The sequence below is a fragment of the Gymnogyps californianus genome, chromosome 11 (genome assembly GCF_018139145.2).
Source record: "Gymnogyps californianus isolate 813 chromosome 11, ASM1813914v2, whole genome shotgun sequence".
Classification (NCBI taxonomy): domain Eukaryota; kingdom Metazoa; phylum Chordata; class Aves; order Accipitriformes; family Cathartidae; genus Gymnogyps; species Gymnogyps californianus.
This window is the reverse complement of record NC_059481.1, coordinates 8771746-8785686: the sequence shown is the minus strand read 5'-3', so window position 1 is coordinate 8785686 and position 13941 is coordinate 8771746. Positions and strand designations below refer to the sequence as shown.

Genomic DNA, 13941 nt, shown 5'->3' with positions numbered 1-13941 from the left:
AACTAGCTTAAGAAATGGAAGCTAAATGTTAAAATGCAAAGTAGGGAGCAAAAGCATAGACAATAGATCTCAGGAATATTAAAGATGTTTGTATGCAAGACATGCTGAGTAGAATAACTACCTTGTTTTGTGTAGGTGAGATTTGATTACTCTCTTAAATTACTGTCTTAAATCTCAGGCACTGCAGTTGAAAGTTGTACATAAGTAGGGGGATATGTGGAATGATGGTGATAGTACTGAAAAACATTACCTATGAAGAAGGACTTTAATCTGAATGGAGCAGTGAGGGAAGAGTCAAAAGCACATCTTATATAATGTTGCTATAAAGGAGATAGTGATCAATTTTTCTATATTGTGTAGGGATAGAGTAAGATATGAGAGACTTAGCTGCAGAAATTTAAAGTAAGTGTTGGAAAACATTTTGTATCAATATGGATAATTAAAAAGTGGAACATGGCTATCTGGGACAGTAGTAGAATCCCTTTCGTTGTAGGCTTTTAAGGACAGAATAGATAATGTGTGTCAGGAACGGTTTAGATGTACTGATCCTGCTTCAGTGCAGGGGAAGTATATATTCTTTTTGAAAGTGCAATTATTCACAGCTTTAGAAATACTGAATTAGATAATTCTTGAAGCTGTACATTTTTTATTGTTGCTGTTATTCTGTGTTTGTATACATGCATGTGTGTTTATTCTTCAGATTCACTGACTATCCACTTTCTTCCCAGTAATTTGGAGAGGGGAAATGACTTCCAGAGTGAACATGGTGGGAGGAGGAAGGATGTAAAGGTGTGGACTCAGTTGGGAGGCACTTGTTTTGTCTTCAGCACTTGCAGAAGCAACTTTCTTTATTCTTTCCAGCAGAAAAGAAAACAAGGAATTATCATTGGGTTCACTTCTCTTGCAGTGTGGGGAAAAAAAGGTTTTTCTTTGTTCTTATCTACCTCTTTGCTATAGAGGGTAGGACTGAGGGAGTTGTTAAATTATAACCTTAGTTTCACTCCTCCTTTGTTTACAGACAGCATAACATACACCATCAAAACCTTTTCATAGTTTTACAGCATCAGATATGTCGACCCATTATATAAAACATCAGCTGTATGTTATACTTCTAATAATCTTAGGGTTTAGTAAATTTTTAGCTTACTATAAAAGCTACAAAAACAACGTCAGTCATACAAAAAGAAGTTGGCCTTGGGGAGCTTATACTTACATGCTTTCCTTCTCTGAAACACAAACAGAACATCCATTGGAGCTATTTATCATGCAATTGTGTTTAATTTTGTTCTTTAGGAGCTGATGCAAATGAAGCAGGATCTGCAAGAAGTATTAATAGCAAAAGATCAACAAGAAGAGATTTTGAGAAAAAGAGAGAGAGAGCTTACAGCTTTAAAAGGAGCACTCAAAGAAGAAGTATCTAGCCATGACATGGAGATGGATAAACTTAAAGAGGAACACGATAAAGAATTGCTCAATCTACAACAGAGCCTGGAGAGAGCAACAGAGGTAAAATAAGTGATTACAATTAATCTCTACAGGGAAAAATCATACCTCTCGCAGAAGTCATATACTAGATGCTTTCAGATACTACTATTTTCTTAGCAAAATAAATAGGTAAAGATTTGGGCTAGGAGATTCTTAGCTGCTGAGAATAAGTTTTATTTCATACACTTATATAATGTTTTGATTGTTTGTCACAGCTGAAGTTGTGGCCCTTTCTTCAAGCAGTTATTTACTATGTCTGCTTCATTGAAAACTTTGAGAGAGAATATGTGGCAGTACAGTACAGAGGACCATTTGCTTGTCTTGGGTTAAATGGAATCACTGAAACCTTGAGGATGCCCTGAAGCGTGCCAGCGTGCTTTGCCAGTGATGCTGTTGAAATTACAGTTTTGGAGCTTCTAGCAGTTCTCCGCAGTTCTTTGCGGCCCACTGTTCCTACCTTCAGCTCCTTGTGTCGTGTCCTGTTCCCTGGTTATATTGTCCCACCTTGTCCCTTCAACTACTCACTACTGGGTTTTTTTTTGTTTTATTTTGTGTCCTTCTCATTTATTGAGCTTATCTTGTTTACTGAATGGTCAAATGAGTGCCAGCACAAGGGAAACAGCAGGGACTGGGTGTCTGGAAGCAGACAGGAGGAAAACAACTGAAGGAATTGCCTCTTCCAGCATCAGCAGAAAGTCTTTGTGAGGGGGAGAATAGGAACAGTTTTCAGATGTGCATATCTGTTACTGTTTTCCAAAAGATGTCCTTTGTGAAGTTATCTTTGCAGAGAAAGCTGCTAGGATTTCATTGGAAGATTTTTTTGTAAGGGGACAGCTCTCATAAAATTTTGAGCGTTATTTTTACAATGACAGTTATTTGTGTCTTTTCCATATCCCCTCATTTTATTTCTGTCAAATATTTGAGAAAATTTCTACAGGCACACTGTGCTTGACCAATATAAGTCAAAATTGTAGGCCCAGTTTTATGCTTAGAAATGTCCATGCTAATTTATATCTTCTACCTACACCTCATTGGTGTTAGGTGAGTTACAGTTATCCTACTGGTCATGGCCGAAAACATAATGTAGAACTGAATTAAAATTAAGCTTGAAACTTGAAAGAAGTTTCCAAAGCTTTATATGCTTTATGAGCAAAATAGGAGCACATATGGAAGATGCCTGATAGATATTGTATGACTGAATTCTGATAAAGACTATTCTTTTAAAGGATTGTTTTTAAATGTGCAATTGTCTTTAGTGGTTAGAAAAGTTTATATACACTGATTTGTTTATGCAGCCTAGGACTTCTACTTGAGATTGTTTGGCTTTGCTTAAATGTGTTGTTTCTCTTTGTTTACATCATCATGAAGATATTTGACTCATCTGAGCTGCTTGAACTGAATTCATTTTTTTCTTTGAGAGAAAAGTAGAACATTTAAAGTATCGTTTTTTATTATACAGTAATTGTAGTGACAGCTTAACCTCAGTGAACCATCTTTCAAAGTTACTGCATGGTAATTTACTGTAGTTCAATTATGGAACTGTAATTACGACTGACAAGAAATGAAAGAGTAGTCTGTTTGGCATAACAATAACACAGTCTGGGAAGTGGCTCTATGACTGGGTTGCTGTGGCTTAGAGATAGTTATAAATAGCATTTATTTACTTGCATGACAAAGTCTATCTAATAGTAAATTTAATAAGATGTTAAAAAGTGAAATTTAATTAATTAATGTTGCTCTAAGCACCAGTTCTGCTCTTCCAATTTTACTTCAAGTGATTTTTGTTGTTTTTAAGTAAAACTTTTATCATGCTTAATTGGAAGGTGGGTTGTTTTGGTTTTTTTTTTTAATCTTGTTAGTATTAGTGCCCTTAATAATTTTTTTGAAGCCCAGCATTATCTCTCTGCCTGCTGGCTGAGATTAGTTGTTGAGTTTGATACATCATCCATCAGGAAAGTATAACCAGTCTCTGCAGGGAGTTAGATGAGTGATCTGCTGTGATCTTACATATGATGTTAATTATTGGTGTTATAATTATTCTGGAATACCCAACAGTGTGTGTGTGAAAATAATGTTTTATACAATTGAAGCTGCTTGTCCTGTTAAATTTTTTTTTTTTTTAAACTATTGCAAGCTGGAAAGATTTATATTGGATGGTGGGATACAAGAAATTTACATCAAAAATTAGTGGAAAGGGCCATTCTGTTGTATTTAATGAGGAAAACAGGTGTGTAAATGCTGTAATAGTGGTTTATCATACAGAAAATATGGATACTGATGTTTGATAGATCAGGGTATATTGGAGTCTGTATGTACAAGGTTGTTGGTTCTTATGTTGCTTCTACATCATCCAAATTGGTACACTGAATAAAGGTGTTTCGTGATATGTATTAGGCCGAAAAAAAAGTTTTTGCAGGGAGAAAGGAAGTAATTTTTGTGCCAGTGTTAAATCAACACAATTTTTCAGCTGCTGAAGACGTCAGATAGGTTGGCAAGTAATGTACAGTGCATTTAGTCTGTGTGATTAGAATGCCACATAGATCTGTTTTGAAATCATGTTAGAAACATACTCAAGGTTATCTGATAGGAGAATAGAGTGGGGTTATTTGTCATGTGTGATTCTGTTCTCATGCTCACTGATCTGGTGGTAGGTTGGGGTTGGTTGGTTTTTTTTAATAGAGATTTTTATATAAAGCCACAGATACTAAGATACTAATTTTCTTTGCTACAGTTTACCTTTTTAACTCATTTTTGTGTTATATCTTTTGCTTGTGGTGGTCTTGAGATGGCTGTGATGGTTCTTAACTTCATTGCTTGTTTATTAAGACTGAGACCAGACTATTTCCGTTTAACAATAGCAAAAGTTTTACTCTTCTGTAACATACCTCTATGGGGTAATAATTGCCTTTAATTTAATAATAAATTAAAAAATTAATGTCTTTCTACTTAAAAATGCATTTCTCCATATCCACAAGTGCTAGAGCAGAACTGAATATGAATCCCCTCCTGGTTTTAATGTAGTACAAAAATTTACATTATTTAATCTGACCCTACAACACAACAGGCCAGAATTGTACTACTTAACCCTGAGTGCTCTGTCACTGTATATGAAGTGCCACTGTTTCAGTAAAATTTGGAAATAGCTTTTGGAATGTAATACTGTAGGTAAAAGGTTGTAGCAGATTGCAACTAGTACTGTTCAAATTCCACTGAAATTGTATCAGCTCAGAAGTGCAGTTGCAAACTGCACAGCACTGTCAAATTTATGTCTGTTTTGAGAAGCAGTCTGCACAAATTATGTTGTTCAGAAAAAGCTGTAATCATCACGTTATGAAGAGGCTTATCTAAGCCTGACCTTGACTGATTTATTCAGGGTTCATCATACTTCTGACCTTGTCCTCAAAATGATGGAACAGACACTCGGAGTTTAGAAGCTTATTCATTTATCAACACATTTAAGAATGCAATGAAGCTTGTGGTCATGTGAGCTTTAACTGACATGTATGTGTTAAGACATGTGATATGTTTAAAGAGAAGAAGGAATTTTATCAGAGCAAGTGGTAGGAACAGCAAAAGACAGTGGTTACCTTCTGCACATGTTACAAACTAAAAGTATACTCCTTTAAAATAAGACAATAATATAAAATTTTGAGCATTGTAGATGAGAAGAAGCTTTGTTTTTGTTTTTTCCCGATCTATATGAAGTGATTGTGAATTTAGGTGAATCTAGCACAGAGGTGTAAAGAACTTTGAAATGAAAGTGAATATTGAATCTTTTTCTACCTAATCTGATAATGCGATATTTCTTCTTCAAAGGTAATAAAAATCTCCCACATAGAGCAGAAGCTTAACAAAAACTAGCTTAAGCATTGTAAATGATGCTGATATATACTGTGTATGCCTTTCTTGTAGAAATGGCTTGGCATATATATTTTAAATGTAAAATGAAAAATAACTAAATTTAGTATATTCTGAGAATCTGTTTTGGAATAATGCTGTACAAACACCAAACAGTGGTTACCCAAGTTACTCAGGGTAAAGTGAAAACATAACTGATTGTGGAGCATCACAGAGACACTTTGGTACATAAAGTGATAGACAAATTTAATGTATATAACTGTAAAATTATATATATGGAAAAAATCAATAGGATCTCAACTAACTTATGCCACTCTAAGGTGAAATCTTGGGGTTATAATGAAGAGCTCTATAAAAACATTGTCTTGATAGCAGTAAAAGAAACAAATCGTATGATAGGAATTACTTGGGCATAAGAACATCGTCATGCCCCTGTGTACATACATCCATAAGTTTTCTGAATCTGCATCCTAAATGCTATGTCTGAGTCTAGTCTGTTCACCTCAAACAAGATACACAACTATTGGAAAAGATTTAGAGAAGATGAACCAGGATTTCAAATGCCACTGGTGGGTTTTTTCTTTCCTCTGCTTGCCTGAGGCAGCCTTTGCCATGTTGAAATAACACTTTTTTTTGTTTCAATGGTAGAAGCCGGTTGGTAACTGATCTAAACTGTATACAGAGTCAAAGAATAGTGGAGTGACTGGTCCAAGTCAATGTTTCCTCTTTCATGACCTGCCCCTCCCCCCTTTCATTTTCTGGCCTCCTTTACCAGCCCTCTAAAAGCCTGGTATGTTTTTGATTGATTTCCAGTGTGGTCCTACAAACACAGATGGACTGGGGGAAAGAGAGGAAGGGTGCACAGACAGAAGCATGATGGTGGAAGGAAGGCTGCAGGCACTCCTTTAAATAGGCATTGTTATTGGAAACGCATATTTTAGAACTGTATATGGAAAATCTGGGAGACAGATTTGGTTTGTTTTGCTGTAAGTGTCCTGTGCATGGAAAGGAAGTTGTTTGGTAATAGCATCATGCATGTTTTTAGGCACCCATTGAATGAAATACCAAACAAATTATGGAATATTAGCTGTGTTGTCAACAAGAATAATAAACATGCCTCTAAAGTGCACTGAAGATGTAACTTGGTGACTTCAGTGCTAAAGCAAGCTTTTTAAGTTCCAGCTCCTCTGGTCTTTCATTTCCATGTAATTTACTCCATTTACTTAGCAGGGATGTGTTTGTTTGGATGCAGACAGTACCATGAAACTACAACTGAGTGGTTTTTACACTGTATGTAGAGTCAAGAAAGCCTCTGAGCAAAACTGTCCTGCAAAGTTCTATTTGAGTTGGATTGGACCACATCTAAACAAGACCTTAAAAAAAAAAAAAAAAAATCTGTTTTATCTGTAATAGTCATTTCACCATTGTGAACCTTATTCAGCCAGGACTATTTCAGTTAGTCTGGGTTGGGAAGGGGAGTTGTTTGTTTGTGGGGTTTTTTTGTTTCTGAAAGTTGGCAAGAGCCTGTGCAGTCAGATACTTCTTTAATACTGTCAGGGGGATCTCTAATCCCTGTCAGCAGAAGACAGTATATATATGTTCAGGTGGTTTGTCCTGTGAAAGTATATGTTTGTTTGTGTATGTGTGTGAAGTGTTTGACTGTGTAAGTCCATTCAGTAGGGTACAATGTGAACACAGAACTAGTTAATATTTTACTCTAGTCTTTGCAACAACTTCTGACCTTGAAAAAACTGTTAGTATAAGCCAGTCCGAGTATGTCATGATACATAGCTAGGAGGATAATATGACATTGATATAGCTACTCGTTGAGAGGTTAATACTTTCCTGGCTCTGGATTTTATAACTACGTAAATGTTAGGTCATGCCTATATTGGGAAATTTTGTTTAATATGCTCTGTGTAAAAAAAAAAAAAAAAAAAAAAAAAAAAAAAAGGGGGGGTGCATTCTCAATTTTAAAATGTAGGCATTTAAATCTTTCATTACATCTCAAATGAAAACCTAAATAGTTTTAGAAATAATATTAATTTAACTGTTAATCTAATTAACATTTAGATCAGTGAAAATGGCCTTGCAAGAAAACAAGTCTTGTCTCTAAACTTTCACAAGTGAATAATTTTTAATCAGTTAATAGAATGGCTATAGCTGAAATGGAAGGAAAGACAGCCTGACTTGCTTGTAAATTTGTGCACTTGCTTACTGAATAATCTCTTGAACTATAGCTGAGGATTCAAGTGGGTTGCAGCATACCTCACTAAGAGATAAAAACACACTGACCCTTTTAATAGGTAACTAGTAATAGTTAACTTCCAAAGGCATAGCCATGTGTTAAAGTAGGCTAGGCCTTATTTTGAGATGATGGGAAGAATTAATATAGTCAGTGTAAGGTAGAAAAGGAGCAAGTAAAGCCGTTTAGGCCATTTAGTGTCTCTTCCAGACGCTTGGGGTTTTTAGTTTGTTTTTGGGGCGGGGGGTTGGGCAGTGTTGGTAGCCTAACACTCTGTTTTGCTTTTAAGGAGTTTTCACATTTCTTTTTTAGAGGTATGAGATTTTATTATCCATGCTATCCAATGTTACTGTGTTATTCATCCCAGGGCTTCCAACTGCTTTAAGAAATAGTGTCTGAGGTTCAAAGAATTGCCTAAAGGTACACAGTGCAGAAAAATACCGGAACTACAAACAGAGCTACAAACAGAAATAAAGACTTGTTAATGAGCTTTAAAAACTAGATGACTATACCTGAATAATACTGATTTCAGAAGCCCTCTTTACTGAAGAGATAATAAAGATTACAATTAAAGGGCTGTCCCTATGTTGAGACTCACTATATTTGTCTTTTTTCCTTGGGTGTCAGTCTCTGGGTGTAGGTTGATTTTGGTTTTTTTATTTCTTTGGAAATCACCTGCATGTTACCTAGGGAAATCAGTGTCTAGTTGTTTTATTTAAACTTTATTTGTTTATGTACATAAAGAAGAGGAAAAGACAAAAGAAAAGGATTTGATATCTCCATCACTGCTGTCCCCTCAGGATCATCTGAGGGAGCTGGGTAGATCTGAATCCCTGAAGCTACATGAAACTTTTTACATGTAGTTCAAGAAGCTAAACAACTAGTCCAGCATCAACCTAAAAAGGTGGCCCATGAGACCTTAGAGTTTGTTTCAGCAGACAGTATCTTCCTTGGTACCTTAAGTGTTCCACACCAGGAACAGAATGAAGTGAGCAGCCACACCATTCCCTTTTTTTCAGAAGGTTTTGGAAGATTATCGTGTAATTTACTTTGATTCCACAAGTATGAATATAGAAAGAATATTTCAAAGTCTGTTACTTCCATTAAAAAAAACTTCTATTCGTGCTCTAGCTCATTTTGAATGGAGATTTAATTCTTTAGATTTGTACTTGTATGGCAATTGAAGAACAAAGTTAATTGGTTGAATTCAGTTTTACTCAGTTGGACTTGATTCTGAAAGGAAATGTTAGAAGTTTTTAGAAAAATTGGCTGAGTTGTGCATAATAAACATTGAATCTAGCCAAATTTTAACAATTCTAATAAGCTGTGAATGAGATACTTAGCTTCCCCTCACTTTAGCTCTTCCTGTATTTTGTAAAAGGACTCTAAAGTTCCTGTACTGTGCAGTCACTGCCAAAGGGGAATTTCACCAGCTGAAACACTGAAGTCAGTCAAAACCATTTTTTAATGATCAGTTACACAACCACTCTCATGTCTTTGCCAGTGTTGAGGGTGTGGTAAAAAAGGTGTGGAGCCACAGAACATTTTCTGCATTCCTATCCAAGAGGTTTTTTGCTGTATTCAAGTTGAAATAGAATATTTCAGTTGCATCTCGAGGACCCTGTTTGTGTGTTCTGTTCAGTTTCTTTGGGTTTACACAATAATGAGTGGTGGGAAGGATTTTGATGCCTTTTGTTCTAACTGAGCTTCATCTCCAATTCTTTAAATCTGTTCACTGCTTGCACCAAAGTTGAGAGTAGAATAGTATATAAATATATTTGCTTTACCGAGATTTCTGCAACAAAGGAGTTGGAACAACATTTATTGCTTTATTTAAACTTGGTCTTGACTAATTATAATATATTTTAAAATATTTCTGGACATGTATACAACTATATACAAGGACACAAACCCAGACTTTATTACATTCATTTCTTGTTAGGCAAAACACCTGAAAATAGCAGGATGAGAAGGGAGGGAATTGAATTTCACTGCTGAAGTTCCCTTATGGAGAGTAACTTCCTTAGGCCCAAAGATGAAAACTAAATGCCACATGCATATGAACTCCAGCAGCTCTGACTATGTGGGCTCAGATAAGCAGATCTATGCTAGGTAAAACTTTGTAAATCAGGTGTACATACCAAATCAAATAGTACATATATATATGTGCGTGCATTCTCTCACTTTCTTCTCATACATCTGTTAGGAGTTAAAGGTAGCTTTTTACTCGCTTAAACACAATGTTAGAATATTTCATTTATCGATGTTTTTCAGACTTCGGTCTGCTCCTGCACTCAGTACAAGTATTAAAAACTTCTTCTGAAAAAAGAATTATATTGATTATTTCACAAACTTTAATTCCTTTTCTCAGAATAGCTGCAAGCTCATGAGTAATGTTATTCCCCATATTAAGTATAGGAAAGTAAGAGGTAGAGAGATTACTGTCAAAAGGATCCATTAGTTGTGCATGTTCAAATGGAGGTGCCTAGGTTAACATAAAGTTAACCATTATATAGTCCTTGATATATTCAGGGTACAATTTTTGCTGACTTCAGTTGCAGCTGTGCACTCAAGGCTTTGGAAACCAAATCCTAGTGTCTCAAATCAAGCACCAAGGAAATTAACGAGCATGCAGTTATTGATCCCCTCTGGAAAGTTTTGGTTGAGTGACTTGCCGCAGGAGCTCTTTGGCAGAGGCAAGAATAGACTTCACATTCTCTAGGGCTGTATTTGGGTACCTTAGCTGTGAAACTATCCTTCCTTTTACTGCCTCACTCATTTCTGCAGCACTCCTTTACTACTGCAGCAACAGCCTCTTTCACTGTAAACTCTTGACTTATTCTCCAGCTGATTGACTAATCCTTTAAGCTTCAGAATTAAAATGTATGAGAACTACTAAAAAATTTCAGTGGTTATTGACCACCATAGATTATTTTCCTCCGTGTATGATCTTTTTTTGTGGTCAGAAACTGATTTTTTGCAGCGGACCTTTCTTTTAGGATTTAAAGACTTGTTTTATTCATGGTGGTTTGAGTCTACTGCTGGGCTAATAAGTAAAGCTACTGCATGTGCACTATGGCACAATGACAATGTCAGAATGCAGAAGCTTATCTTCAGGCAGTCACAGAGGACTTTGTATTGTGGGACCTCGTCATTACAGCTATGTTTTCTTTCTTCTAGACAGGCTTCTTTTTCTTTTTTCAGCTTTTTTCAGAAATTTGCAACCCATTTCCAGCTTCTTTTACCTGATTTCTGTAGCTTAAGTCTGCTGATAAGGCTTGCTCAGTCTTAAATCATGAGTTTAAACATGATAAAATTTGAGAAAGCATAATAAAATATTTCATGTATTCAAAAATAATAAAGAGAAGAAGGTACGAGTGTGTTTAAGAAGTCTGCAAGGATGTGGATATTAAGAGGAAGGTATTATTCCTTCAGAGATTGAAGAGATGGAAATCTAAATGTGGAACAGGCTAAACATAGGGAATAGAAGGCACTGAATGTCCTGGACGACAGAGTGAGGACAGACAGTTTGAAAGGAAAGACAAAGCAAATGCAGGCAAACAAGCATAACAAGGAAAATGCTATAGGGTTTTTACCTTACATAAATATAATTCCATAATATAGTAAAAAGTTGGTTTACTAAAACATACTACCACAACTAGCAAGTGGGAGTAAAAAGCAATAAGTATGTTTTATATGTCATAGGGAAGAAACTACAGTCTTGGAATTGAGATATGTTAATTTTAAGATCCAAAGAGCCCACTTCAATGCTTGATACAATTCCCTCCCTCCCTGTTTTTTTGGGAGGTTGGGGTTTTTTGTTGTTTGGTTTTGGGTTTTTTTTTTTTTAAATGGCCAATATGTCTGAATATACAGTATTTCATTCCAGCTTTTGTCTTCAAAAATCTTGTTTAACCAGTTTTGTCTGTTATGTGCTTCGTATGCGTTTATGTACATAATCTCATTTCAACTCTCTGAAGAGGCTGATCCACAATTCTGTGAACTAAAGATCATGTTATATTAACAACATGTTTGTTAATGTTTCATATTCAGCTTAAATCATTACTTTGTGACCTTTATCCAGGTCTGTTACCATGGGTTAAATTTATATAAACTTAGTTAAAATGATTGCCAAAACTTTACCAACATCCCCAAATATTAAATGTAGCAATGTAAAGGATCTATGAATGGGTACCAGCCGGAGTCATTAACTGATGTAGTGTCATTAAACCTTAAGGACCTTTTGTTAACTCACACTGTTTATGTACAGCACCATTACAAATAAGTCATGCGTGGATTGAAGGATATGGATCCACAGCACAATCTGTACATGTGAGTTCTCCCTGTCCGGCTTCTTTCCTCATTTGTACTTACTAGCCCTATAGTGTTCAGTTACCCTTCTGCTTTCATCCTCATCAGTCTAACCCACTCTAATTCAATGCTTTTGCAAACAGCTTTCAACTCCTTTTTTGAATGTGTGAGCCAGTCACTGAATTTTAAATGAAAGCTGTGCCTTCTTGCTCATGTAGACAGAACCAAAGAGAATAGGATTACCGCTGGCTGTTAGCAAATACCATCTGTTGTACAGTTTAAACTGTCTATGCTGTTGCCACTTTCAGTTTTAGCCTATGAAGTGCAATAATTGCCATTCAAAATTTATCAATGCACCTAGTAATTTCTCTGTAATTTCAGTGCAGTGGTTTTCATATCCTACTGGCATGTTTTATTAGGGGAATTTTATGCAGAATATAGTGGGCCATCTCTAACGACAGAGTGATAAATTTAACATATGGTCTCTACGTGAGTAATATTGCCGCCTTCTTGCTTAGGGCTGGTTGAGTACACTGCCTGTGTAGTAGGGTTCCATAGTCAAAGGACACAACAATCTATTTCTGCTTCAGCAGTGTCCATGTATGATTTGATAGCTGCTGGCCTGAACCTTATGTAACTGTTCAATATATGGATAGGGATCTCTCTTCACTGGGTTCTACCCTAATAATGTTGCTACGAGGTCTGTCAGAAGTACATTTCAGTGCTTGTTTCCTTTGCATATCCTTTCTAATGATACCTAGGCTCTCTTCTATCACCTGTCTTCCCAAGAGAAGACCTGGAGGGGAGGTAGAAGGTGATGTGGGGTGCCAGATAAGACTAACAGTGGAGAATAGGAGAGGGGAAGAGGCACGGAGTTTTTTGATACCCTAACTTTCTGTGGCAATATGCTACAGGATATGGCATGTATTGCAAAAAGCTATTATAATCCAGAAGCTTCATTTATGCTAGTGAAGAGCTCTGCATGCAATTCTCATTACACTGGGGATAAATGAATATAGGCTTTTTTCTATCTAAACCCAGCTGTGTAATTTGACTCATTTGGAGAAGTGATGCTATGTGTGTATTTTCTACTCAAAGAACATCTAAAGTGTATTTGTGTGGTTTGACTTTGTTTAAATTTCACTATCAAATCGAAGATACTCATGTAATGTTTTTTCTAATATCATCCTGAATGATATCCTAAAGGTGATCTTCCATGCCTTATGTGTATAGTACAATTGTGTAAACTAAACTGATAGGATAGATACTCCTGTGTTTCTTTTCAGTCTTATCTGAAACAAGTTGAAAAGATGTTGAAACAATAGTGTACAGTGAAATGTGCATTGTGAAGAAAATTTCTCTTACTCTCCCCAGAAGACATGTAAGAAAAATGCCCACTTTCCAACTACAGTACAGTAAAGCTCCCCGTATATACTAGGAGAGTTTTCCTACCATCTTGAAAAAGTGTGTGTGTGTGAGTGTATATATTTATTGTTGGTATTTTTTAAGACATACCCCTTCCAGGTGAAAGAAAGGAAATTTTGTACTTAACATGTTAGAGAATTTGTTTGGGAACAGTTCATTCATGTGAAGGTGTAACCCTTGTAATGATGCCAAGGTCATTAGAGACCTGTGGAGATCTGCTGGTTAAGTGCTGGTCACTCGGGCAACTGGAACTTTAGGCAGGTTTTACTTATATACCCAATTTATTTCCAAGATTTTAAATTAGGTTAATAAAGATAATACTTGCAACTTGCTCTTTATACTTCTCTACCTTTTTTATATATTCACCTAGCATCTTGCTAACTTACTGAAATACATAGTGAAAAAGGAGAGAGAATACCAGTTTAATTTTAGTGGCTGGAACAGTATCCTAAGATACATACAGCAAAAGGCAGGCTGGAGCAGATCTCTAGATATGACTGCATCAGTGCAGGCTGAGTTTAATTTTGAACCTGTTAGGTTAAATACATATAGATATATATTTATGTATATATGTGTATTTATGTGTATATTTATGTATGTAGATCTGGGGGGGTTGT

The 13941-nt window shown here is 35.9% G+C and overlaps 1 protein-coding gene across 3 annotated transcripts in view; it reads left to right on the top strand.

Annotated features, from left to right (window-relative positions):
* Nucleotides 1-13941, top strand: part of CGNL1 (cingulin like 1) — a 62314-nt gene that overhangs the window by 23395 nt on the left and 24978 nt on the right. For all 3 annotated transcript variants that reach the window (XM_050903274.1, XM_050903273.1, XM_050903275.1), the window contains exon 8: nucleotides 1294-1506. In XM_050903274.1, coding sequence (XP_050759231.1) covers nucleotides 1294-1506 — 213 coding nt within the window. The remainder of the gene's footprint in view (nucleotides 1-1293; nucleotides 1507-13941) is intronic.